Source organism: Schistocerca cancellata, chromosome 4 (genome assembly GCF_023864275.1).
Source record: "Schistocerca cancellata isolate TAMUIC-IGC-003103 chromosome 4, iqSchCanc2.1, whole genome shotgun sequence".
NCBI classification, from domain to species: Eukaryota; Metazoa; Arthropoda; class Insecta; order Orthoptera; family Acrididae; genus Schistocerca; species Schistocerca cancellata.
Genome location: NC_064629.1, coordinates 741204588 through 741231783, shown reverse-complemented (window position 1 = coordinate 741231783; position 27196 = coordinate 741204588). Strand labels below are relative to the sequence as shown.

General features: G+C 41.0%; 1 protein-coding gene across 1 annotated transcript in view; it reads left to right on the top strand.

Moving 5' to 3' along the window:
- The first annotated feature begins 876 nt into the window (after positions 1-876).
- The window catches only part of LOC126184415 (homeobox protein GBX-2-like), a 436306-nt gene continuing 409986 nt past the window's right edge, over positions 877-27196 (top strand). Inside the window, exons 1-2 of the mRNA XM_049926803.1 lie at positions 877-1095; positions 1261-1360. Of these exons, the coding sequence (XP_049782760.1) occupies positions 877-1095; positions 1261-1360 (319 nt within the window). The remainder of the gene's footprint in view (positions 1096-1260; positions 1361-27196) is intronic.

Here is a 27196-nt window from a genome sequence, read left to right as displayed (position 1 = left end):
AAAACTTTGCCAATCTTGGGGATTTTGCGTTCTTTTAAATTTGGCATGCTTTTTTCGTTGCTTCTCAATGTGTATGACCTCTTACTGGACTGACGAAAGCGTCTTGCACTGTACGAATCTACCTAAGTTACAAGGCTTATAGCTTATGTCCATGCTTAGATGATTCTTCTTTTTTTTCTGGCAATCCCTCATGATTCGGTCATTATAAATAGAATACTCGACCAAAAATTTAAGAAGAGGCAGACATTTGTGAGACAATTCCCTTAAGATCTATATAGCGACTAACTCTCAAAACATTGCAACGTCACAATATGCGAGTAAGGAACATGGAAGTGTGCAACCGGCCTTTTGTGACCGAGCGGTTCTAGGCGCTTGAGTCAGGAACTGTGCTGCTGCTACGGCCGCAGGTTCGAATCCTGCCTCGGGCATTGATGTGTGTGATGTCCTTAGGTTAGTTAGGTGTAAGTAGTAGTAAGTCTAGGGGACTGATGACCTCAGATGTTAAGTCCCATAGTGCTGGGAGACATTTGAACCATTGTTTTGGAAGTGTGCACTCACGAACTCCATCCCCTTGCAACCGTGCCGGCGTGCTATCACTGATAACACAACTTCAGCAGAAATAATTCAGAGACACTGATACACAAACTCGCAGGAACATAAATACTACAAATAATACTGAGTTCGAAAGGATGGGCCGTGAATAAAGTAGGAGAGGCGATGCACAGAGAATACATTATCACGTGCAGTGCGTTTGCTGGGACGGATGTATTTAGTCGAGACACGGCATAAATCTGGTAGCCGCGCCCGTTAAACGCAAGCCACGCGACGCATCGATTCATTAGGCCGGCCGCTTCGTTACGGCCGAGCGACTTCCTAATGAGGTGGAAACTGCCGAGGGGTGGCAGCGGTGGGCGTGGCCTCCCGCACGCGGCAACCAGCGATTGGAGCCCGGACGACCAATGGCAACCGAGAGGGGCGGTGCCGCGGTCGCGTACGCGGTACGCCCCGCGGATGCTGCGGAGCCAGTGCGGAAGCCGCGGGCGATGTGAGCGCATGGAGGCGGCGCGCAGCGCGTTCTCCATCGATGCCCTGATGGCGCGCGCCGACGCCGCGCCGCCCCCGCAGCCGCAGCCGCAGGCGTCGGCGCCGCTGCCGCTGCAGCTGGGTCTGGGGCTGCCACTGGGGCTGCCTCTGCCACTGCAGCTGCCGCTGCTGTACGGCGCCTGGCTACCCGTGTCGGCGCCGCCACCACCCCCGCAGCAGCCGCCCCCGCCGCCTCCCCCCTCGCACAGCCCACCGGCGCCGGCTCCCGCCCCTGCGTCCGTGCCAGCGTCTGCCGTTGACGGTACCTCCGTCGCAGGTCAGTCCCTAGGCTCGACAAAGAAGGCCAAGCTTGTCCATTTTGGATACTGACTGTGTATTAATTGAGTATAAATGGAGACAACCGTGACCAGTCAGTTATCAAATTGTTGTTTATTCCTGTACACTAGTTTATGAGCCTTTTCCGATAGTAGGGAAGATGAATGGTCTACATCAGCTTATTGGGAAAATTCTAGGAAAGTTTCGCTCGTCTATAAACGAGATATCGTGTAGAACAATTTGTTACCGGTAGGTCCTTCCACACCCGAGTGCTACGAAAATCCTCCATGATCTCAAACGGATATCGCTGGAGGTTAGACGACGTTCTTTTCGAGAAATACTGTTGGTTTAGAGTGCCGGCGTTTACGACTGACTGCAGAAATATTCTACAGCAGCCAACGTAGGCCGACATTTCGACTAAAGACAGAGACGGAAAAACAAGAAAATTATGGCTCGTACGGGAGCATACAGATAGTCGTTTTTCCCTTCCTCCGTTCGCGAGTAAAACTGGAATGGAAATGACTAGAAGTGATACAAGTTACCCTCTAACATGCGCCGTTTGGTGCCTTGCGGAGTACGCACGTAGGTATAGATTTCAGATGGATCATGTAGGGGCTACGTATTTGTTATTGTAGCGAGATGCTGGTCACTGGCTCTGTGACTGAAAATGGAAAGCACTTTGATGTAGCTCCACGGATGACAGTTACATGATTTGTTATATGCAAAAACTAATTTCCTTATTCAGTGCATCAGTATGGGCGGTATTGTAGATTGGTGCAGGGGCTGGCAGTTGACCCTCATGCCAGGAATCTCAAGGAAATGTAGTTCTTCCACAAAACAATTGTGTGACCGATTGTCGAGTACTGTTCATCAGTCTGGGACCCATATCAAGGAGAATTAAAATAAGAGATAGAGAAATTTCAACAAAGAGCGATAAGTTTCGTCATGGGAATGCTTAGTAAGCGCGAGAGCGTAACGGGAATGCCAAACAAACTCCAATGGCAGACGTTACAGGTTAGGCGTTGCGTATCGCACACACTTTTACTATCAAATTCCGAGAGTACGGTTCCGGGAAGAGCCGGGCAACATATTACTTCCTTCCACATACGCCATGCGAAATTTGTGACGGTGACAAGAGAATCAGAAAATGAGCTAATTCCGAAGTTTGTCGACAATCATTGTTCCCATGCGACATTCGTGAAAAGAACAGGGAAGAGGTGAACAGATAGTTATAGCCTACCAGGCGTACCCTCCGCCACAGACCGTAAAGTTGCCTGCGGAGTGTAGATATAAGTGTAGACTGTTGACGATATTCACATGGAAGTTTCCATTTTCATTGCTTGTTTACTGTGTAGCCAATAGGCAATGAAAATGGGTGGGAAGCGCCAGCTAGGTACGAACATCAGTATCGCCCGTACTGCCAAAGTAAGTAAAGATATTGGTTTTTCGACACAACTTGCGATGTAGCTGTCATTAATGGGATACTCAATGTGTTGCTCAGTCAGTCGTATCTTTCTGCCACAGAGCCAGTACCCAGTATCATACTACGAAATGAGAATGTAAGCCCCGCATGCCCCATCTGAAAATGAACCAGGAGAAGTGTAGGGAAATAAACAAGTATTTGATAAGCTTTTATCTGTATTTATACTGAAAGATCTGTCTTAGTCGATAAACTACGACAATCTGGTACTTCTCTGTCACTCGAATCACAGCGGTGAACAGCGGTGGTGACTTCCACCTAGTGCATGAAAGGGGTGGTATCGAAACCAAAGAACGGATCTCAAATTTTAGAGGAAACGGCTGTGAAAACGTAACTCGAAATGGCTCGAAGGCATTTTATCCAATATTGCAACTGCGCCACCACGCTCGTTTGGCCAGGCTGCCAATTAGCTGCGAAATATATAAAAAAAACGTAGGAAGGTGGCTCCAAATGGTCAATTAACACAGTAGAAATACGACACTGAGTATGTCATAATTTAGGGCTATAAAACCCAAGATTTGCGAAAACCGTTCGTCATGTGAATTATTTATTTATATATTTCATTAACGGTACAGAGTAACCCACCGCCTTGAAATGTAAGGTGGGTCGGATGCTTCTGAATCTAATAGCAAAGACTTCTCATTTTACAATCTTATTGGTATACAGTTTTTAATGCTTTTTTTTAGTAATATAAAGAACGTAATATATAAAGATTTCTCTGAGGTTACAGCGAACTGAATGCTTAACAATTGTTAAAATGGTCCCATATAATTTGTTACTACCTAGTTGATGAGAAAATAATTTATATAATGCAAATGTGAATGTCGAATGAAGCGTAGGTCCTACTGTATGTTTATAAATAAACTGCAGAGGTGATGAAATGATTTTTCTTTTTGTATTTCACAAGAGCTGCAATTTATTTTTTCGTAAGCAGGGACTTCAGGAAGTAAGTTACACATCCCGTCCCACGCTAAGACCATTACACAACAAGAGCGGCGCATTGTCAGAAAAGAGTAACTGTTCCGGGTTTCCTACAGACACAGTTCTGCTGCGATACGAATAACAGACGCAAAACACTGTGGGAGGGAAATGGAGCGCCAACTGGAAACGTGCTCCAAAGCTGAAGTACGTGGGACAGCAGATTCTTCTGGACAAAACGTGTAAACAGCACACAGATTGACGTGGGAACTCGGGCGGTGTGTGCAACGTCGCGTCCAGTCGTAGTGAAATAGTGCCAGAGACGAGGGCGATGCTGAGCGGGAAGCGGGCTGTGCGATTTCCTGCAAGCTGAAAGAACTTCTTGTAGGAAAGAGCTTTTCCAACAGTGATGATGATCACACAACGGTTCACGAATAGCACCGTGACGAGGGAGCCGATTTTTATCTTCGAGGCATTGTACGATTGCTAGAATATTACAATTGTTGTTTATAGAGATTTAGTGGCTAGGCTGAAAAATAGTGCCATATAACAGTTTGACTTTGAAGTGTTGTGCAACATTCAATAAAAGTTACTTGGCCTGCCATAATAATATATGACTTACATTTTGAAGTCCCCTCGTATGCTACTTTATTTTTTCATACTATTGGGCTGGTGCACAAGTTCATAGCGTTTTCCGTAAGTTCAATAGACACAACAGACATACATACTAGAGATTTCAGGAAGGCATTTGATACGGTTCCGCACTTACGTTTAGTGAAAAAAATACGAGCTTACGGAATATCGGACCAGGTTTGTGATTGGATTCAGGATTTCCTAGAAGAAAGAACACAACATGTCATTCTTAACGGTTCAAAATCTGCAGATGTAGAGGTAATTTCGGGAGTACCGCAAGGAAGCGTGATAGGACCTTTATTGTTTACAATATACATAAATGACTTAGTTGACAACATCGGTAGCTCCGTGAGGCTATTTGCAGATGACACGGTTGTCTACAAGAAAGTAGCAACATCAGAAGACTCGTACGTACTCCAGGAAGACCTGCAGAGGATTAATGCATGGTGCGACAGCTGGCAGCTTTCCCTAAACGTAGATAAATGTAATATAATGCGCATACATAGGGGCAGAAATCCATTCCAGTACGATTATGCCATAGGTGGTAAATCATTGGAAGCGGTAACGACCGTAAAATACTTAGGAGTTACTATCCGGAGCGATCTGAAGTGGAATGATCACATAAAACAAATAGTGGGAAAAGCAGGCGCCAGGTTGAGATTCATAGGAAGAATTCTAAGAAAATGTGACTCATCGACGAAAGAAGTAGCTTACAAAACGCTTGTTCGTCCGATTCTTGAGTATTGCTCATCAGTATGGGACCCTTACCAGGTTGGATTAATAGAAGAGATAGACATGATCCAGCGAAAAGCAGCGCGATTCGTCATGGGGACATTTAGTCAGCGCGAGAGCGTTACGGAGATGCTGAACAAGCTCCAGTGGCGGACACTTCAAGAAAGGCGTTACGCAATACGGAGAGGTTTATTATCGAAATTACGAGAGAGCACATTCCGGGAAGAGATGGGCAACATATTACTACCGCCCACATATATCTCGCGTAATGATCACAACGAAAAGATCCGAGAAATTAGAGCAAATACGGAGACTTACAAGCAGTCGTTCTTCCCACGCACAATTCGTGAATGGAACAGGGAAGGGGGGATCAGATAGTGGTACAATAAGTACCCTCCGCCACACACCGTAAGGTGGTTCGCGGAGTATAGATGTAGATGTAGATGTAGATGTAGATTTAGTCATCAATAATATATTCTCCTTCACTATTTATAACAGTCTGCCAACGGTGGGGTAACTTTCCCATTCCGCGACTGCGGGAATCACGTGATTTTGAGGCGAAGAAGCTATGTTTGGAGTGCACTTTAATCCGGAAATGAAATTTCTCGAAGGTTGTTCGGTAGACGGAGCAAGACGTGAAAATCTGAGAGCTCGAGATCAGCTGAATAAGATGGGTGCGGAATGACTTCCAAACCCAACTCCTGTATAGCGATTCTTGTCAGTCTAGCAGAATGCGGGTGGGCGTTATTGTAGAGTACCATCACTTCACACAAACTTCCTGGACTGCATCTGCAAGACAATAAATGTCAGCAGTGATAATTATACCTCGGGGAAGCATATCGTAGTACACCACACAGTTGCTGTTCCACCAGATGCATAGCATTATCTTTTGCGGATACCGCAAGTTTTTGTACAGGGAGCTGGTGCTTTGTTTGAGCTCAACCATTCCTTTCTTTTCCTTATGTTAGCATAAAGAGCACCATTTATCGTCGCCAGTACCGATATAGGATACGATTGGCTTGTTTTGTTCACGAGCAAATTGATGACGAGAAAGCAGAGATGCACATATCGCCACCCGCTGATTTTAGTTATTTTCGCTTTACGCATGCGGTACGGTACCCATACGCCCGATTTTTGAACCTTCCCCATTGCGTGAAAACGTCGCATGGTGGTGGAATAATCAGAGAGCATCACATTTTCCAGTTCTCGAGTACACGGATCATTGCGCACTATTGCGTTTAAACGATTTTCTACAAACTCCGTAGATATCACTGAACGTGGAGAGTCACTAATGTCAAAAGATCTCCCTTAAAACGAGAAAACCATTTTCTTGCCATGCTCTGTCGGATGGCACTATCCCCGCACTCGGCGCAAATGTTTCTGGCTGCCTCCGCTGTTGTCATCCCTGTATTGAACTCAGACAGAAGAAACTGTCGGAAACGTTCCGATTTCTCCGCTTGGCATTCTATTTTCTAGCGTCCACAGCTCCACTCACGATCTCCAAATGACAAAATGATAATATGTATACTCAAACAACAACAGTGAAGTACAACTCAAAAATGACAATCGATAAATAAACGCATTTTGCTTTGTCTTATTTATGGTACAGCTGCACAGCTACTGTAATGAAAATGAAGAATTACCATTAGGAAAAATAGAAAGACAGAAAATTTCGTTATTTGAGGAATATTTCTCAAAAATAAGTTACACATTTCTTAATAATGACCTTACAATTAGCTTTTGCGCTGAAAGAAGAATTAGGGGAATGAACATAATACACAGAAAGGACGAAAAGCGAAAAATATGATCGACAGAAATTTGTAAAATGAAACGTACGGACGAAAAGATTCAGACGCTATATAAACAAAAGCAAAAACACTCTCCACCTTTACACATCTTAGACGGGAACGACACTATACCGTACACATAATCAGTACTCTTTCGAGTTAGTACCGCAATTAGACTGTTGTTTATTTACAGTGTTACATTTACACTTACACAATCATGATTTCGGCTTTTAATATTGTGCCCTTTAGCACGACACTGTGCCATCTTAGGCAATTTATAACACTTAAAACACTTGATAATGGCACTTTAAAAGCCGAAATCATGATTGTGTAAGTGTAAATGTAACACTGTAAGTGTAAATGTAACATTGTAAATAAACAACAGTCTAATGGCGGTACTGACTTTAAAGAAATATATTATGACTGTGGCTTCACATTATGAAAAAATTAGTAAGCTTTCAATTCTTCATAGAACAGAAAAGAGGAGCTACAGGAAATTTATATAGTAGGTGGAGATTAAGATAAGCTCCAGTAACATTTTAAACGAACGAACCACGTTTATAAATAGAAAATAAATATAATGCGAACTTAGACACGATTATTCTCGGTGCGCAGATAATTTAGGAGAAAATACAGCCCGAAATTTTCTGATCAATGAAGAAACTACTTTCATCTAAGATAATAAAATGTTATCAGACTATGTATCTCTGAGATAAAAATACATCGTACAGTTACATCACAGGTATGTCAAAACAAAATAATTTAATAGTCCACGATTACTGTTAAAGATGTCGTTAATGTGTGTAAATAGTGTCCATACTGCCAACATACAGGGTGTAACGGACGTAAGTGCAGATATTTCTATCGGTGACTGAGGGCGGTGTTCTGAACAATATTACATCAGTCTTTACGTCAGTTGCAAACTGAAAATTATAGCTATTACAAGTTGTACGTTTTTAGGTTCGCTATTACCTCCAAGTACACGCAGCAAGAGCAAGTCATTAACACTTATTTTCTCCTGGGTAATAAGTCATATGTTGAAGAGTGGACGCGTGGACGCAAAGTGATTAGTTGGTACTAACAAGGTAGTCCACTTAGTGTTGCAGCTCCGTCCGTGAAGAAAGCATCAGGTAGTAAATTATGTGACGTGTTTGTGGGAAGAAAAGATAACCAACACATTGATTTGCGTACATATTAAAAATATCTGCACTTAGATCCGTTATGCCATGTATATATAAGCTATGCTCGAAACTAGGAGCAGAAAAATAAAATATCTTAAAAAAGAATAAATCGCGGTTCTAGTGGAATACACATAGTGCAAATACTTTTCGTATCTGCGCTTTATAGAAACTACGGAACATAAAATACGAGAAATATTCTGCATAAGTATTACTGCCTTTCTTCACAGCTTAATATCGTACAAAGACACGGGGATGACGTTAAAAATTCCGAATCCTCTTACACAAGCTGCTTTCTCCTACGCTCCCAAAAATTTCATTAAGTCACAGTTACCATAACACAGCTACGTTGTTTTAAAATATTCGTACTCGAATAAATTTTATCTAGTTTCTCGTTCACTTCAGTGAGCTGTAGTCAGCAGTGAATATGAAGTCTTTATACAGGGAACAGAGTGGATCCGCCAGGAGAACAGACTTCAACCAACGTTTCAAAATCTACTGACAACTTGTGAAAGCCGGTACACGTGTAGATCGAGGGGAAGTCACGGTTTATTACTGTATTTAAGTTGCCTCACCCCCACTCTTAACGAACTACAGATACCGAAGAATCCAATAATAGTAAGAAATATATATAAATTGTATCAATATGATAATAATAGTAAAATGAAAATGCTATGTGGCTAGGGCCTCCCGTCGGGTAGATCGTTCGCCTGGTGTAAGTCTTTCGAGTTGACGCCATTTCGGCGACTTGCGTGTCGATGTGGATAAAATGATGATGATAAAGACAACACAACACCCAGTCCCTGAGCGGAGAAAATCTCCGACCCAGCCGGGAATCGAACCCGGGCCGTTAGGTATGACATTCCGTCGAAAGACCACTCTTTTTGTTGTTGATCTTATTTTGTTCTATATTGTTCGTTGAATTTGTTAGTGGCGGACGTCCGATGACATTCGTTCAGGTTGTTCATTGATCCGTTCACTCAGTTTTTTATTACAGAGGATAACTAAACCCTCTGACCGAACACGCTGAGCTACCGTGCCGGCGTTCAGCTACTAGAGACGGACATAATAATAGCAATAATAATAATAATAATAATTTGCTTACATCAATTCTTAGTACTTTTTTGCATAACTTCCAAAAAATTACAATTCGGAGATATATATAACTACAAAAGCATTTGTCCCAAAATTTGTGAAGTACTTGTGTCGCTGCAATAATTTAAGAACTATAATAGCTACCAAACGTCACACCTTCCACAATGTCCCAATTTAAACGGTATAAAAATGGAAGTGTGCACACGCGTACATCATTTCACGTAACACTACGATCGTGGATACTAGTCTGATGATTGTGTGTATGTGAGCATGTAAATGTCTGGTAATGCTGTTGGATCTCTGACTCATTTCCGCCTACATTCGGAAAACTAGTCTTTCTGTAATTTATTTCTGTTCTTTGTGGATCATCTTTTCCTTTGTGTCTCTCCTTACTCAATTTCCGGTGGACTGTCTATCCTTCCCGTGGACTCACGAAACCTGTCATACGTGTTGTTTGTACCAGGCATGATCAGCCTCGACATTTTCGAGACTTAGTATTCGTGCTACTTGTTCTTCGAAAGCTAACTGAAAATTAAAATGTTAGATTGCAGCACACATTTGAACAGTACATAAGGACGAGCTTGCAACATAAATATCGTTTTCTTTACGGATGGATGATGACGTCACTTTGAAACTAGTTCGTGCCAGCAATACCAAATTTCAAAGATTTACTGCAATGCCAGTGTGAGATCATTTGATTGTACGTGGTGTTTAAAAAGTCTCTCCGCAGTGCCGTATGATTGTTAGCGGCGCGTGCCGTATGCCGCAGTGAATATACCGAAATGAAACTCAGTGAAATACAAGTTATTAATTTATTGAATATTCAGTTTTACTTAAAAATTTTCACATTAATTGTTGAAAATGTCCCCCCTGTTGTTGAATACACAATTCAATTCGTCTAATCATGTTTCCAAACACAAGCTGTAACATTTCTTCTGTAACAGAAGCAGTGAAAGTGGAGTTTGCAGTTTTCAATTGATCTATGGATTTTGGACGGTTCTTGTAGACAGTTGCTTTCGCCGCACCCCAGAAGAAAAAGTCAGATGGTGTTAGGCCAAGCGATCGTGAAAGCCAAAGTCCCTGTGAAATTATGCGATCACCAAAAACATCAGCAAGCAGTGACACTGAAACGCGAGCTGTATGCGCGGTTGAACCGTCTTGTTGAAAATAACCGTTCAGTATTTCACTTAACACAAGTTCCCCTATGAATGGGTACAGAATATCACTGCAGTATCGTTGTGCGTTTATTGATTCGTTGAAAAATATGGGACCCACAATCCGACGTCTAGAAATTGCAATCCAAACTCCTATTTTCACAGAATGAAGTGGTTCCTCATGAATACACAATGGATTTGCGGTACTCCACATACGAGAATTTTGCGAATTCATGTACCTGGATAAATGAAACCACGCCTCATCAGTGAAAAACGTTTCATTAAGAATATCCCTTCCATTTTATTGAACAATAATGCACTCTCTTGCCATGATCAGTATTTTTCAGTTCTTGCACGACTGTAACTTTGTATGGGAAAAGTTCTAATTTTTTTCTTACAGCTGTGTAGGCCGTTCCGACTCTAACATCGATTCCCTGGGCGAGTTTTCGTAGTGACTTGTTCTGACTCACGGACATTTTATCGGAAACATCGAGTAGTTTATCCTCAGACAAAACGCTAGGACGACCACTTCTCGGTGCATCTGTCACTGAACCCGTAATTCGAAACTTGTTAATCAAATCTCGCACAGTATCACGACGTGGGAGTGTTGTCTCCGGGAAAACTGAATTAAATGTTTGAAGAACTGAAACTGTGTATTTACCGCCAGCTTTGAACACTTGTTCGACTAAAAACACACGTTCTTCGATGGTTAGCATTTTAACAGTGACAAAAACGAAACAAACGAACAAAGGAACTCAACTTAAACGTTCGCGTCAACGCGTAACGACACACACCAACGATACTACTGACGCTGGCTGAGATAAAAGAAACAGTGGAATGTTGGGAGAGTCCACTTGAAGGGAAGAAACCCAGGCAGGCGAACAATCATACGGCAGGCGCGGCTAATAATCATACGGCAGTACGAAGAGACTTTTTGAACACCCCGTAGAAGTCTTGCTGTTTGAAGCGTCGTCGCGCCACGTTTTTGACCATTACAGTGGAAGGTGTAGGCACCTTGGTGACAAATTTAAAACTTATGCATCGCAATGCAAGTCAATTGCGGGGTTTGAAAAAGTGGTCCTTTTCGTGGAGCAGTGTTTAACGAAGTACTACCAGAAGAAAGCTGCGCAAATATTCTGTCAGATCTTGATAAGATTTCAAAACGGTGCGTACGTTGCCATATTGCTTTAAAATGTACAGAAACTATAATTTTTCGCTTCTCAAAACGAAAAAACGTAGTGTCTTATGACTGCAACATCAACGAGTCACAAATGGAATAATCCAACCAATACAGATGGCTCGGTGTAACAATTTCTAGCTACGTGAAATGGAACGATCCCATAGGCTCAACCGTAGGTAAAGCAGGTGACAGACTTCGGTTCATTCGTAGCGTAACGGGGAAAATGCAATGAGTCTACAAAGGAGAGTGTCTACAAGAAACATGTTTTACCCATCTTATAATATTTCTCACTTGCGTGGGATCCTTACCAAATAGTACCAACAGAGCTACGAAATCTGTAAAAAGAAGGGTAGCACGAATGGTCACATGTATTTTGACCCATGGGAGAGTCACGGAAACGCTGAAAAAACTGAAGAACGGGTGGTTGAAGATACACGTAAACCATCCCGTGATAGCCTAGTCTCAAGAAGCAATTTTAAGTGAGGAATCTAGGAATATACTCCAACCCCTTACGTACTGCTTCCCTAGCGACCGTATGTGCAGTATTATAGTAATTACAGCGCACGAAGACGCGTTAAGTAATCATTCTTTCCGTGCTCCATACTCGAATGGAACAGGAAGAAGGACTAATAAAAGGTGCAAATGTAAAGTACTCTCCGCAATACACCGAGTATAAATGCCAAACATTGAGTATCTTTGTATTTGACACTCGTATTGGATGAATACAAGAACTGGCATATTTTATAGTGGCAGTACTAATTCGCGATGTGGGTGCGTTTTCGAATACTTTATGTACTTCAGTGTATCGGTTATGTGGCGTTGCCACAAGCACGCTTGAAGGCGAAATTTCATAATTTAGAAATCGATCGTTTAAATAAAACACCATTAACAAAACATCCGAGTAGATTACTCGATAACAGCATATTAGGTACGACTGCTGTTTGTGAATGCACATAGTCGTCCCAAAATATGATACCATAGGAGACAGTAAACAGAATATAAGAAGAACAACAAACTTTGGAGTTTCAAAATCAGTGACAGTGGAGATTATTCTTACAGAGGAGATAACAGCATTCTGGATTTTGCAGACCGACTCTTGTTGGGGTTTACCGTTGGCGATAAATTACTGGGAACAGTAAAAGCCGCAAGTTATCTAGGAGCATCCAAAAAATAAGGACTGTATACATCTAGATGCAGGAAAGACAGATTCTAGACTGGGGTTAACTAGCCTACTCCTAAGAGGATGAGCTCGTAATTCACCTACGAAACTTAGGAAAAAAGAACATCGTTCTACCGAATCTTGAGCACTGAGTCAGTCGGCGAATATTACCTGAGAGGAGTTGGAATCATCTCGCCAACCCTCCCTCCCATACCCCAAAGAGAATTTTACCAATAAAGTTTATATTTTTAGATACATCAGTTTCCAAATTTCTCAGATAATTTTCGGAGAATAAAGTAGCGTGAAATCTGAGACTCTCGAAATGTCACAGGTTTTAGAGAATTACAAGCAGTATTTAACACAGGACTTGCCTGGAGACTATCTCACATGGATGAGCCTGCGGCCTGAGCGGTAACATTCCAGTCAGGGAAAGCTGTCTCCATTCATAGGCTGCCAACAACAAATGTGAGGGGATTCAAGACTCCACAGGCAGACTCGACAAATCGTAGGATGCAGTGAATTAGAAGTTACCTGAGAGTACCTTTCCATTTCATAAAAAACGTTAAGGAATTGTTTTTAAATCTATAACCTAGATGTGAAACCATAACCTATGTGTAAAAAGAACATATCATGTAATATTTCAGGACACCCACTGAAGATGCCTTGTAAAAAAGGCGAAACGCGTCTGGGTGCATAAATAAAAATAAAAATTTCGATGAATTTCGATGTGCAGCATGCAAAAAAGACATTTTCTTTGAAACAACTGCAATTTAAATCGTAGGATGTTGGGTAAGGCAAGACAGAAAGGAAAATAAAGGCCCTTAAAAATATAAAAAAACACTGATTTTCTCTAATATAGGCGAAAATAAATGTATAACGGGTACTCAAATGAAAACTAGCCACATGGAAAAAAGTAAGTAAACTATTTATTATTTCAAAATAGTCACCATAGCTGTGAGGCAAGATGGTCAATGCCTTCACGGAGAAATGTCTGCGGTTGTCCAAGAACCACGATTTTACCCACGCGTGCACATCTTTGTCCGAAGCAAATGTATAACCACGAATGTCTTTCTTCAGGGCTCCAAGCATACGGAAACTACATGGCGAGAGATCGGATTGTATGGAGGATACGTTAGGGCTTCCCAGCGAAGCTTCTGCAGCGTAGTTGAAACAACAGGCATGTGTGCTACAGGAAAGTCACGATGATCTTTTTCTTTGATTACAGTGGCCCGCTGCTTATTCAATTTCTGGAACACGGCGCCAAGTTAATGCTAGCGGCATGTGGACACTTTGCAAAAATTGAGACGCGCCGTCAAGTCCAAACGCCCAGAAATGTTGACAGACGACGTCATTCAGTGGTAGGATAATACCAGATCACGTGTCTCCAAGGGTCCGTCGACTACGCTGCAGATGTTTCGCTGGGATCCCCTTACACATTATACATACAGTCCCGATCTCTCCATATGCCATTTCCATATTTTTGATGCCCTGAAGAAAGACATTCGTGGTTGTCGATTTGTTTCGGACGAAGAGATACACGCCTGGGTGCAATCACGGTTCCGTAGGCAACCGCAAATATTCTTTCATAAAGGCAATGACGGTCTTGTCTCCCATTGGGATACGTGTATTTACAGTTATGGCGATTACTTTTGAATTAATGGAAAGGTTACTAGTTTCTCCCATCTGTGTCGTTTGGTTATGATGGTCCCTTATTAGCCGGCCGGTGTGGCCGAGCGGTTCTAGGGGCTTCAGTCTGGACCCGCGCGACCGTTACGGCCACAGGTTTGAATCCTGCCTCGGGCATGGATGTGTGTGACGTCCTTAGGTTAGTTAGGTTTAAGTAGTTCTAAGTTCAAGGGGACTGATGACCTCAGATGTTGAGTCCCGTAGTGCTCAGAACCATTTGAACCATTTTTTTGGTCCCTTATACTACAATAAACAGCAGTCCCTACCATTTATACGACTCGTAGCCATGGTTTGCAGATGTGTAGCTATTCACAATGATAGTGAAACACTAAAAATGATAAATGCACACAACGACTGTACAGCGTGTTAAAGATAAAGTGTTTCACTGTGTAATTTACAAGATAAGTGTAATAAGTGAACGGGATGTTTATTTGGATAGGCAAAATAAAAAAATTACTCTTTGTACTGCGAAAATCGTCTGTTTAGTTATTTTCCTGAGAGTTACAGAACCGAGTTGTAATTTTTTAAATGTATATTATTTTTCGGGTACCGTACCTCAATCGGCAAAAACGGCAGTGGCGTATTACATGGATTAAGCTTAAATCGTAGTAAAACAAATCTAACGTACTGTCAGCTAAAGCACTAATGTGTTGCGATGCACTGGAATGTTGTGTTATCCGTCTGTATGTCAGTCTGTCTGTCAGTTCGACTATTAGGCGCCTTTTACTTAGCAACGGCCGGCCGGGGTGGCCGAGCGGTTCTAGACGCTACAGTCTGGAGCCGCGCGACCGCTACGGTCACAGTTTCGAATTCTGCCTCGGGCATGGATGTGTGTGATGTCCTTAGGTTAGTTAGGTTTAAGTAGTTCTAAGTTCTAGGGGACTGATGACCTTGGCAGTTAAGTCCCATAGTGCCCAGAGCCATTTGAACCATTTTTGAACTTAGCAATAGGTAGACATATCAAATGAAATTTATGTCGCAGATTGGCGGTGTGTAAAATTTAAGATCCAACGTCAGTGCAATTAAAAGATACGGCCATTTATGTCACAAATTTCAATACTCGCAAACTCACTCATCAAGACTAGTAGGGTACCCCCCGTTGCCATAGAATCATGAAATTTGACAAGAAGGAAGATTTCACAGAACAAATAAGGAAAAATTCGAAAATTGTTAATTTGTAATAATGTCGTAAAACTATTTTGTTGCCATTTGTTGTCCTTTTGTCTGTCTTTCCGTCTGTTAAAATGCCTTTTTCTCAGGAACGGGTAGAGGTATCAAGATGAAATTTACGTCAAATATCAAGTCTGCTGTTCCTTCTTAAGCTCCTAAGTCAATGCATTCAAAAGACACGATCGTTTGTAAATATCCATTTTTTTTTCAGGAGCGAGTAGAGGTATCAAGTTGAAATTTATATCAAATACTAAGGTTCACGATTCCTTGGAGGCGTATATAATTTGTTCTTCTAAGTCAATGTAGTCAAAAGTTATGGCCATATACGTCACATATTTTGAGACTAGCAAACTCACTCAGCAAAACCTATAGATCATTATTTATCTACATGTCGGGCCCTGTGCTCTAGTGGAGCCGGTGCGGTAGCTTAGCATGTTCAGTCAGAGGGCTGGTTGCCCTCTACAATAAACAGAGCTATTCAACAATGAATTTAGACCAAACACCTAGAATAGCGAATGAAAAAAAAGTGGTGGAAGGAAAACCGAGAGGTCGCGGGATAGAATCTCGGTCAGACAACGGATATCTCAAATCTTAGTTTTAAACTAGCTTTTACCTCTCGAAGACGTGATTCGGGTTCCACGTTCAGCTGTAGGTTCCCTTTTCCTGGCTGGATAACTATGGTAGGTAATGGACACACAAGTCGTCGAAGTGGCGTCCAGTAGAAAGACCTGCACCGGACCATTGAACCACACGAAATGATGATTATTATTATTATTATTTTGTACGGAATTATCAAAGTGCGAGTAATAACGTACTTTTCCGGTTTCTTTTCTGTCATGTAGTTGATATACTCAAAGCAAATCAAATTTCTATAAATATTACTAAGGGAGCAAGAAACGTTCAAGGATTCTGGAGTAAATTAAACAAGTTGTACATAATTGTCTGTCTTCAGATGGATGTTCTGGTGGCGGAATGTTCATTTAAGTGTACTGTTCAAACGAGTGCTCACTTTCCTCAATGCGCAACTCACTGCACTTTCTAAACGATCTGCGGACAACGTGTGGCAGCAAATAAGCTGACGTTAGTGACTGAAAAACGAGCGGAGATATAATCGTAATTGGAAGAAGAAATCAGTATTTGCTTCCAGGCTCGGTATAAGGGCGTAGACCAGGATAGAAATTTTTTAGTCTAATTTTTTAACTGGCTTAAAACGTTCCTTAGACGGTCTATTTTTAAGATTCATTCATATAAAGTGTGATATAAATGTTGAAATGTGTTGAAACCGCGTTTTACTGCCTGGGGTTCTGGCGCGTCCGACCACTCGAGTGCAACAGATGTAATAAGTACTACAGTAGATACTGACGGAAGAGGGGTTCTGTTAGTGTCGGATAATATCGCAGAGGGCATTAGTATCAACTAAAATACTATTCTCAATAAGATTACCCTTCATAACATGAATCGTTTATGGTAAACAGTCTGAAAGTAGGTGCTTGTCTCGCGTTCGTTTAACTTGCTTTTCATATTAATTTAAACTTGAGTGCTTGAAAATGACAGACAAATTTATTTATACGGACAGAAAAGGTTCGAAAAATAATTCCAGTCCTGCAAAAAAGTTTCAATTGGTAAGCGGAAGCCAGTTAATCGTTACAATTTCGTCAAAATGAGAGTGTTTCGACATTGGCGCAAAACAGACCAAATGTACGGTGTTGGCATTGCCGATTAAAGCTCTGTTCAATTTCAATATTAAAAAACACAACTTAAAAATTTAAACACTTGTTTTTTTTTAATTTTTCAAGTTGGCGGGAGCAAATACTCATGAAATATACATGCAATTGCATTATGCCTTTTTGTAACTTTTGAGTCGGCGTTTGTTCTGATGTAGTACGTAGCATATTTGGGATATATTTTAAGTTCGATTTTAGAGTGCCGTCATTTTGTTAGAAAAATATTGTTTAAGCTTCCTTACGTCCTACGGTAGACATTATCAGTAGTTTCAAAACAGTTCAGGAAAGTTTGTTCTAGGCTGAGAATTGTGGCGTTCAGACCTTCCACCAATCGCCCTCGCACTCCGGAAAACCCTCTCGTCGATGTCGTGTAGTGTTCTCTGAGTGCAAGTTTTTGTACTTAAAAATACATTATACAAATTTTAGGGTGTGCACTAAAGGTCTAAAATCAGTTTTGTAATTTGTTTGTTATTTTATTGAAAAAAAAATCGTGGATATTGTTTCCAAAATCGTGCGTCACCCTGGTCTAGGCCCTAAAGACCGCACGGGATCTGTAACACTAACGAACTACTGAGTCCCTATTCACCCATATGTAAGCCTACTTACACTTTATAATGCATTATTTTACTTACATATAACGATTGAAGGTAATGTCTAATAATATTTGATTTTACTTATTTCAACAAAACAGTTACTATATAGTTTTAAGCACAATCGTTACAGTCTCAGTTACGGCTTACGCCAACAGGAATAAAGCGGAAGAACAAGTTTACATTATAACACTACTACAATCTGTAGATTCAGTCATTAGTCAATTTTTTTAAATTAAAACACGCTCTGAAGGACTATTATAAATAAAATTATCATCTTGTAATGGAATTGCATGATGTACTGAGTGTTCTAGTTAATGATGTGGATTACCACAATTTTCGCTCACGTTACTCGTAGCAAGTCCATAGAAGTGTATTCAGCTTGCCTTTAATGATAAACCTCCATCACAGAGGTAAAATAAAATTTTAATCCACGACAAATCGTTTAGGAACAGAAACTAGCCAAGTGACCAGTGTGTTCTTACTCTTTTTCTTTCTTTTTTTTAAGTGGGAGGACTGAACTAATCGCTGGCCAAGATTTTTACCGTCGTTAGAATTGTCAGCTTGCAGTACTGACAGTTGCTCGCCGTTGTAGAGGCTGACTCTAGCGACTCTCCTGGTATTAATTATGAATTAATACAGAGCACCTTTCAAATTGAAATGCATAATATTATAAGCTTTGACCTCTGGACATAATAAAATTTCGCAACACTCTCCACACGACTATGTGACACAGCCCAACGATGCGAAAGTCTGGTATACGTTGTGCTTAGCGGCGGAAATTATCTTGCTCATGCTGAGCACAACACTTGACGATAATGTTGATGATTAGTGAAAACCACCACAGCTGCATTATTTTACATTTATTGTGTTATGTATTGTTTCGTTCGTTCAACATCATCAGGTTACCAAGCTGTGCTTTTAAGTCACTACGCGAATGCTCTGCTTGTCGTATGTGATGTTAAAGAACAAACAGCTTGGCGGAAGAATGGCGATTAGGCACGGCATGCGGCGTACAGTAAACGTGCTATTGTACGCAGCATGCTTGTCTGCTAGCCATACTTCAGCCAGACGGTAGAAAGAATGTTTTGGATTTGGTCTTTAACTTTACATACGACAACCATACCATTTGTGTAATGACTCAATCACAGCTCAGCAGCCTGATGATGTTCGACGAATGAAACCGCTCGTAACACAGTAAATTTGTAATGGAAGTGGAAATGCCGTGTGGCTAGGGCTCCCGTCGGCTAGACCGTTCGCCTGGTGCAAGTCTTTCGAGTTGACGCCACGTCGGCGACATGCGTGTTGATGGGAATGAAACGATGATGATAAGGACAACACAACACCGAGTCTCTGAGCGGAGAAAAATCTCCGACCCAGCCTGGAATCGAACCCGGGCCGTCAGGTATGACATCCCATCGCGCTGACCACTTTTTTTTTTTTTTTTTAATCTCATTTTGTTCGCTTTTGTTCGTTGCATCTGCTCGAGGCGGACGTCGTAAGACATCGGTTTAGTTCGTCGTTGATCGATTAACTCAGTTTCTTTATTACAGAGGGCACGTAACCCTCTGACCGAATACGCTCAGCTACCGTGCCGGCATCCACTCAGCTACCAGGGGCGGACAATTTGTGATAACACAATGGAGGTGGTTTTCATTTATCTTAACCTTAGCGGCGGAAGCTGGAAACCGATACTGGGATATTCATCGGAAGACAATGAGAATTCTGTCGTATATGAATGGATTGAACTCAAGCATGCATAAAAACTTTATAGACATACATTCAAACATCATACACACAAATGGCAAAGGCTGAATACAAAATTAAAGACACGTAAAACAGGAATGCAAAAATAGCACTGAGTAAGTAACCTTAGCTTACACCAATAACTGTCAGCCTTTTAATTAAGCTATTTCGTTTAGAGCGTACGTCGTTCGGTACGAGGTTATTTCCACAATTTAAAGTAAACGAGTCGAGAACACAACATGTCGATAACAATATCGTGCCAATTTGTAATACGTGGCATTAACGAAGCAGCATAGCGACGAATGTATTCTTCGAACGTTCAAAAATATACATAATGTTATGCGAACTAGCTATTATCTCTGTTACTTTAAAAATAGTGCCTAATCATACGAACAGACTCCTAAACAGTATTATTGTCTTCAGTAAAAGCTGTTAGCTATTAATTTTTCGCCAAATAACTGGGCAATCCATCTGCGGGGCCGCTGACATGTGGTATACGGATAAAGCGTTTCATTCACTGTTTGGCGAAGAGAAGCGCCCATAAATGTTACTTGTGCATAAATTGTGAAGGTGATAAAAGGAAATGCTCCAGCTTTTTCTTAAATACAACAGGGTATTAAATTTGTGTCTGATCTGATTGTTAGACTCTTCCGCCAAAACAGTGACCAAGAAAGAGTTTGAGAACGTTTTATTTCACCGATGGGTAGAGACGATATACTATATAAGTGAAATATTTGAGTTGTGATTATACTGAGAGGATATGTACGTGAGCTGTGAAGCAAGGTACTTAGGGGCATCCACACTGAGGACCTGGTGAAAAAGCCATAGCATACGCTTACGGTAGTCGTGCAATTTGTCTTGCTGCAACCTTACAAAATGCGTACGTATGCCACTGAAATGGTCAAACAGGTAGATATGGCAGCTTAACGCACAGCACCATTTATAGTTGGCTCTAGCCGTCTAGACTTTTCACTCGTCGAAGTGTGCTGGTTCACATCGAAATTGTGGAAACTCGGCAGAAGGAGTGACGGCACAAGTTTCGGTTTCAATTATGTTCCGAAAGGTTTGTAGAGCATAGATCTAATCGAAAGTCTTCGTGCTTGTGGTGACAATGTTCTCAGCTCAGATGAGGTGCTTATCATTGGCTAGCACTTCATATTCGACAAACTGTCTCTAATGAAATCGTCGTCGACAGCCGTCGAATCCTATCATTTAGTCCCTTTGGAGTGAGCGCATTTTAACAACAGCTACAGGAAGCGATGGGACTCGTTGCATTATCGCCCACCGTTTCTTTTTACGAAGAAATGTAAAAGAATGTCGCGTTCACCGCGCAAAGTGACATCAGAAATGATGTTGTTACGCAGATTTTCACTTTTTTCGGAAAAAATTCTGCTCAAGTTAAAAATTTTCTCAAGATTCAGACAGTCACTGCTTCATCAGTATAACGAATGTAAACAAAATATTTGAAAACTGTTTTCAAGAGCAGTTCAAGGCTATATACGTGGCATCAAGGGGGGCTTTGCATTGTTCAAAATGGTTCAAATGGCTCTGAGCACTATGGGACTTAACATCTGAGGTCATGAGTCCCCTAGAACTTAGAACTACTTAAACCTAACTAACCTAAGGACATCACACACATCCATGCCCGGGGTAGGATTCGACCCTACGACCGTAGCAGTCACGCGGTTCCGAACTGAAGCGCCTAGCACCGCTCGGCCACCGCAGCCGGCTTTGAATTGTTGCTGAAATTGTGTGTTACCCGAGAAAACTGACCCATGATTGCGAAGTTAGCACAGAGAAAGAGAAACGGAACATATCGTAGAATGAAAACTTGGATTTCTTGTCAAAGTGGTAGCATGATTACGTTTACTTTTCAGATCAACAGGTTCTGTTGAAGTCTCCGCTCATTTCGTATCTCAGAGATCGATTTTGAGTGCTCGATCAATACGTAATAGATTTATGGCCCTTGGTTAATCATAACCTAATTCTTCACATAACAAACGTTTGAGTTGATGTAAAATGACAAACTTTCGGCTGTTACATAAAGTTGCTTGAAATTAACAGTCACTTTACGTATCAATCTTTTTACTTGCATTTACTTTATCAGCTTTCTTAAGTTTTTGTATTTAGTCTCTCTGTTAGAAATTATCCCCAGCATTATTAACATTTATTGGAAGTTAGAAACACACCTTATTAGCAATGACATATAGGTTCTGTGCGGGATAGCTGCCATAACCTACTCCTGCAAAGTCTCATAGGAGAGTACTGCTCAATTTGTTTTTCGACACTTCTTTTGAAAAGTCTTCTGAAAGAATTGAAGTACCGCATTCGGGATAAAGGACCAAATAGTTCGATGCAGGTAACTTGTTTCATCCAAAAGACGACGTTTTAATTCATTAGAACAAAGGTTACTTACGCTGTACTTTGACCTAGAAAAATCCAAGTCCAGGTTTGCAATCTATGACCAAAATGCAACCTCTCTGTTTATACGTGTGAACCACATTCTGTAGGATTTTGATGTCAAACTTGGACTGGTTTCTGTTTTTGGTTTATTAAACGCATTTCTGTTTTCGATTTATTGAACACTTAGTAGTGGTTATTGATGCCATAAGAAAGACATCACAAGCCACAATAATAAATAAAGTCACCTCAGCTGAAGGTGGCAATTGTGGATAGTTGTCTGTGTGCTAGGCAGAGTGACTGCAGCAGCAGTGTCAGATGATCAGATTCAAATAAACAGTATGGCACCATCACTGATGACGGCAGATTTAAGTGGAGTACTGTGTTGTTTAATGTTGAATGATAATAAACAATCATCATGCCAAGTTCTCTTTTATTTTTCAACCATTTAAAATCACCTCAGACATTCGGAGTCGTAGACCTACAGCCCTGGACGTAACAAATCAAAATAAGTATAAATATATCCACGAGAGCTGTGGACTGAGATTTTACTAATAAGAGCTTACTTTTTATGCCAATACAACTCCATCAGTCCTATCTGGTGAGGCTTACATACCGCACAGCAATACTGTAGCAAAGGACAGTCAGGTGTTGCGTAGGCAGTCTGTTAAATGGATTTTTTTGCGTCTGTTATGTATTCTGCCAATAAAACGCAGTCTTTGGTTCGTCTTACACAAAATATTTTCTACGTGATCGTTCCAGTTCAAGTTGTGCGTAACTGCAGTACCTAGGTATTTAGCCAAACTGACAGCCTTTTCATTCGTGCGATTTATCGTGTAACAGAAATTTAACGGATTGTACTTAGTACTCGTGAGGACAACCTCAAATTTTTATTATTTAGGGTGAACTGACGCTTTTTAGCACAGTACATATGCCTTGTTTAAATAATTTTGTAACTAGTTTCGATCTTTTTATGATTTTACTGGACAGTAGATGAGAGCATCATATACAAACGGATTAAGAGGTGTGTTCAGGTAGGCTCATAAATCGTTTATACAGATTAGGAACTGCAAAGGGCCTATGATAGATCCTTGGGGAACGCCAGGTATCACTTCTGTTTTACCCGATGCCGTTTCGTCAATTACTGCTAACTATGACCTTTCTGACAGGAAATCACGAATCCAGTTGCACAACTGAGACGATACTCCACATGCACGCAATTTTATTGGAAGCCACTGGTGGGGGACAGTATCAAAAACCTTTTGGAATCTAGAAATGTAGAAACCATTTAAGATCCCCTTTCGATCGTGCTCATTACTTCGTGCTAGTTGTGTTGCGAAAGAGCGAAATTTTACGAATACGTGCCTATTGTGTGTCAATAGATCGTTTTGTTCGAGGTAATGTATATTAATGAATTCTTCTCGGGTTATCAACCGAGTGGTGGCGTCGTCTTGTCGCATCCTTTCGCCATCCTTTAGTTTTTGATACTTGGTCCTAGTAATAATATCTTATAAGGAATCAGATATTTGTAAAGATCGTATTCTGGTTATCAGTTAAGACTTTGACAGAGTATCAAACACCCGTCGAAACGCTAGAAAGACGAAATATTCCTACTCACCTTCATCTACTATCTGCAATATATCGTGTATAAAAAAAAAACTAGGTGTGCTTCCCAGGAGTGGTTTTTCTTGATTCGTTGAGAGAAACGTCTTTTCTTCCAGTAGAGTGCTCGAGCTTAGAATGAGAATACATTCAATAATCCTCCAGCTGGTGTCTGTTGTATTGGTCAGAAATTCGGTAATTCTTTCTTGTCTCCTTATTGCAAATCGGGGTGGCCACCGATCTTTCTGATTCCCGTGGGTCCTTTCGACAAAATTAATCTAAGATACATGCTGATTCCGCAGCGTTATCAATGTGAAATGGAATAAATGTGGTACAGGTCAGGACCTGGTGCTTTCTTCGATTTGAGTACCCTCAACTGCTTTTCAATGCTGCGAGTACCTATTTCACTCTTTCATTCGTGGTTATTCAGGACGATCAAACATTAGTATGGTAGTATCTTCATCCATGAATATATTTTTAAATGCGAAATGTAATCTTTCTCTTATATATCTCTCTGTTGTCCTTATTTTCAACAACATATTGATTCACTGGAAATTAAACGGAACGTTTCGATCCATTCATTGACTTTCCATAGATAGAGAACGTTCTACTAGTTTAAGGTAGAGCTATCTTCAAGATCTGACTGGTGAAATTATTGCAGGTTCCACGTATACTTGCTTAGCCCTTTTTCGAGATGCACGCATTGTTATTATTTTTTCTCTATCAGTTTCGACCCATTTTGGCGAGAGTATAGCGATCTATGTTTTCGTAGCATTTGCCAAATGGTAGGACCAGACCTTGGTGGAGCTTTGACGTTTTTAGTACGTGGTACAAGTTTGTCTCGACCACGATTAAAGATGTATTTCAGCTAAAACCATAACTCTTCTGCGAACGTCACATTTGTTCAAAAGACAATCAGTTCTTTGTCTAATTAATATGCTACTATGTGTCTGTCCTACCAAACACAAATACTCTCCATACCTATTACAAGTGGTGCGCTGTTAGACGTTATTATTGTAGTAAAGGAGCACTGAAATGGCTGTTAAATTGCTACATGAAAAACAGCTGGCACTACACGTGCGGCTAATTTCTGTGAGGATACCGCGAAACTCATTTGCTTTAATCGTGGAATGCTTTCCTGCAACAGGGCTGCAAATGATAATAATGTTTCTTCACTTGGCTACGTGCCAGGTGATGGTATGGTATTTTATGTTTTATCGTCTGTAAAACCTATTTATGCAAACAACAAAAGATGCTCGGAGGTTCGAAGGAAGCAAGAGAACAAGAAATGGAACGAGACAACTATTAAAAAGAAGGAGACAGTTTCAGTTAAGTAACTGAACATGTTGATTTAAATAAAAGTATGTCTTCAAGATACAATGAAAATTTGAGAAGAGAAGCCGCTGGAAACATTAACAATATGAAGAAAACAAAATACATGCAGATTTTGGGTAGACATAACATTTTATCATTTCAGATGACAGGTGGCACTGTGATGAACAACGAAATGCTGCAAGTATTTAAAGATTTCTTTAAGTTTATAAACAGTTCAAGAAATGAATCAGAAACAGAGAAAGCTAATAATTAAAATAACGGTATTTTTTAAAATAATTCCAGATTAAGTGCATAAAGATTTTGCTCTGTCAAAACTGAGGAGCCGGATAGAGGTGATGTAATTTCCATAGAAAGTTTTTAAACTGGAAGGAAACAAATGCAAACGCAACAAATAAAATCATGTACTCAACGTCAGAGTAGCAAACGAATTCTTCGAATCTAGCGTAATGCTGTAATTATTTTACTTCACAAGAAAGAAGAAAGATGAGAAATAAAATATCTATTGGCCTGTCAGTCTCTTCTCCGTGATGTAGAAGATTTTCACCAAAGTCATCACGAAGTACATTGATGAGACATGCAATTTGAAACAAGCAAAGGGAAAAAACCGTTTAGAAGTGGATATACCATAATGAGCCGTTTACAAGTCGTGAAGAGAATTATAGAATGTAGCACTGAGTATGAATTAACGCTATGACTTCGATTCATAGGTTTTCATAAAGCTGCAACTCGCTTGCAACAAAATGTTTACTAACAGATATGAGAAACAGCGCATTGATTTTGCCAATGTTAGTATGTATACATTAATGCCACATCTTCCGTTACATTTCATTAGATTAGTGGGAAGTTCAAAGGTGGGCAGCATTCATGGAGAGGGATCTGTATTACTAAAACTATGGTCAGTAGTCATCGAGAATAATTTCACGTCCTCAGAGTGGGAAAACGAAGAAGGAACGCGTTTTAATAGAGCCTGACGACATTTTACTATTTGCTCTAGTGCACTTAAATGTTAACAATAAGTGGGAAATGTTAATGAGGCAAGTTATGAAGCTACGATAGGGCTTAAATTTTTTGCAATAAGCACATCGAAAAGAAAAAAAATGTATGAAGTAACTAGAATTAGTTGATTAGTGTTAGTATTTAGAGTGGCTGACAGCAAAGATTGGATGGACAGCAAAATAATTAAACGGCTGAGTAAAATGGTGCGATGTGTTTTCGATAAGTTTTGGAAATTGGTCTGCCACCAGGTCACTGATTCATTGATTTTTGAGGGAGGATAACAGGCGTAGCACAGCGCCCCATTCCAGTCCTTATCAGCATTCCTCCTGCGCAAGAGAGCTTCTGTAAAGTTTGGAAGGTAGAAGGCGAGGTACTGGCAGAAGTGAAGCTGTGAGGACGGGGCGTGAGTCGTGCTTGGGTAGCTCACATGATGGAGCACTTGCGCGTGAAAGGCAAAGGTCCTGAGTTCGAGTCTCGGTCCGGCACACAGTTTTAATCTGCCAGGTAGTTTCAGCAGTAGACCAGTCTATAGTGCGGCTCCGGGCTGTCACGGATGCAGATGGTCGTCACACTGAACAACATTTGTTCAAAATGGTTCAAATGGCTCTGAGCACTATGGGACTCAACATCTATGGTCATCAGTCCCCTAGAACTTAGAAGTACTTAAACCTAACTAAGCTAAGGACATCACACAACACCCAGTCATCACGAGGCAGAGAAAATCCCTGACCCCGCCGGGAATCGAACCCGGGAACCCGGGCGTGGGAAGCGAGAACGCTACCACACGACCACGAGCTGCGGACGAACAATGTTTGTAACATGGAACGTAAACGTGGTTCGCAGTTAACAAATACTGTCCTCTAATGTGGAAATTAAAATGCTTTTCTTTCAATGGTTTATTAGTTATTTCTCTTCCGCCTGTCCTCTTTTAACATTCTTGAAACTTCGTAAGTGAACTACTACGGAATACACAGCGTCTGTCTTCAAGCGTCTGTTTGTTCAGTGTTGTTAGGTTTTGCGTAACGCTGCCCCTTACCTACGGTTGAGGCCATTTTATCATTCCATTTCACACTGCTACAAATTGTTACCGGTCCCAGATCGGATCCACCCGACCGAAAAGGCTCTCACTTCTACAGACGTTCTCTCTCCATTGTTACGGCTGTACCGCTCGCCAAATGCTGGTGCCCGTGCTGAAAGACGGCGTTCCGACCAATATCAAATATTAATAATCCGATGTTTTGAACTGATATCTTCGCTCGACAACGGACTAAA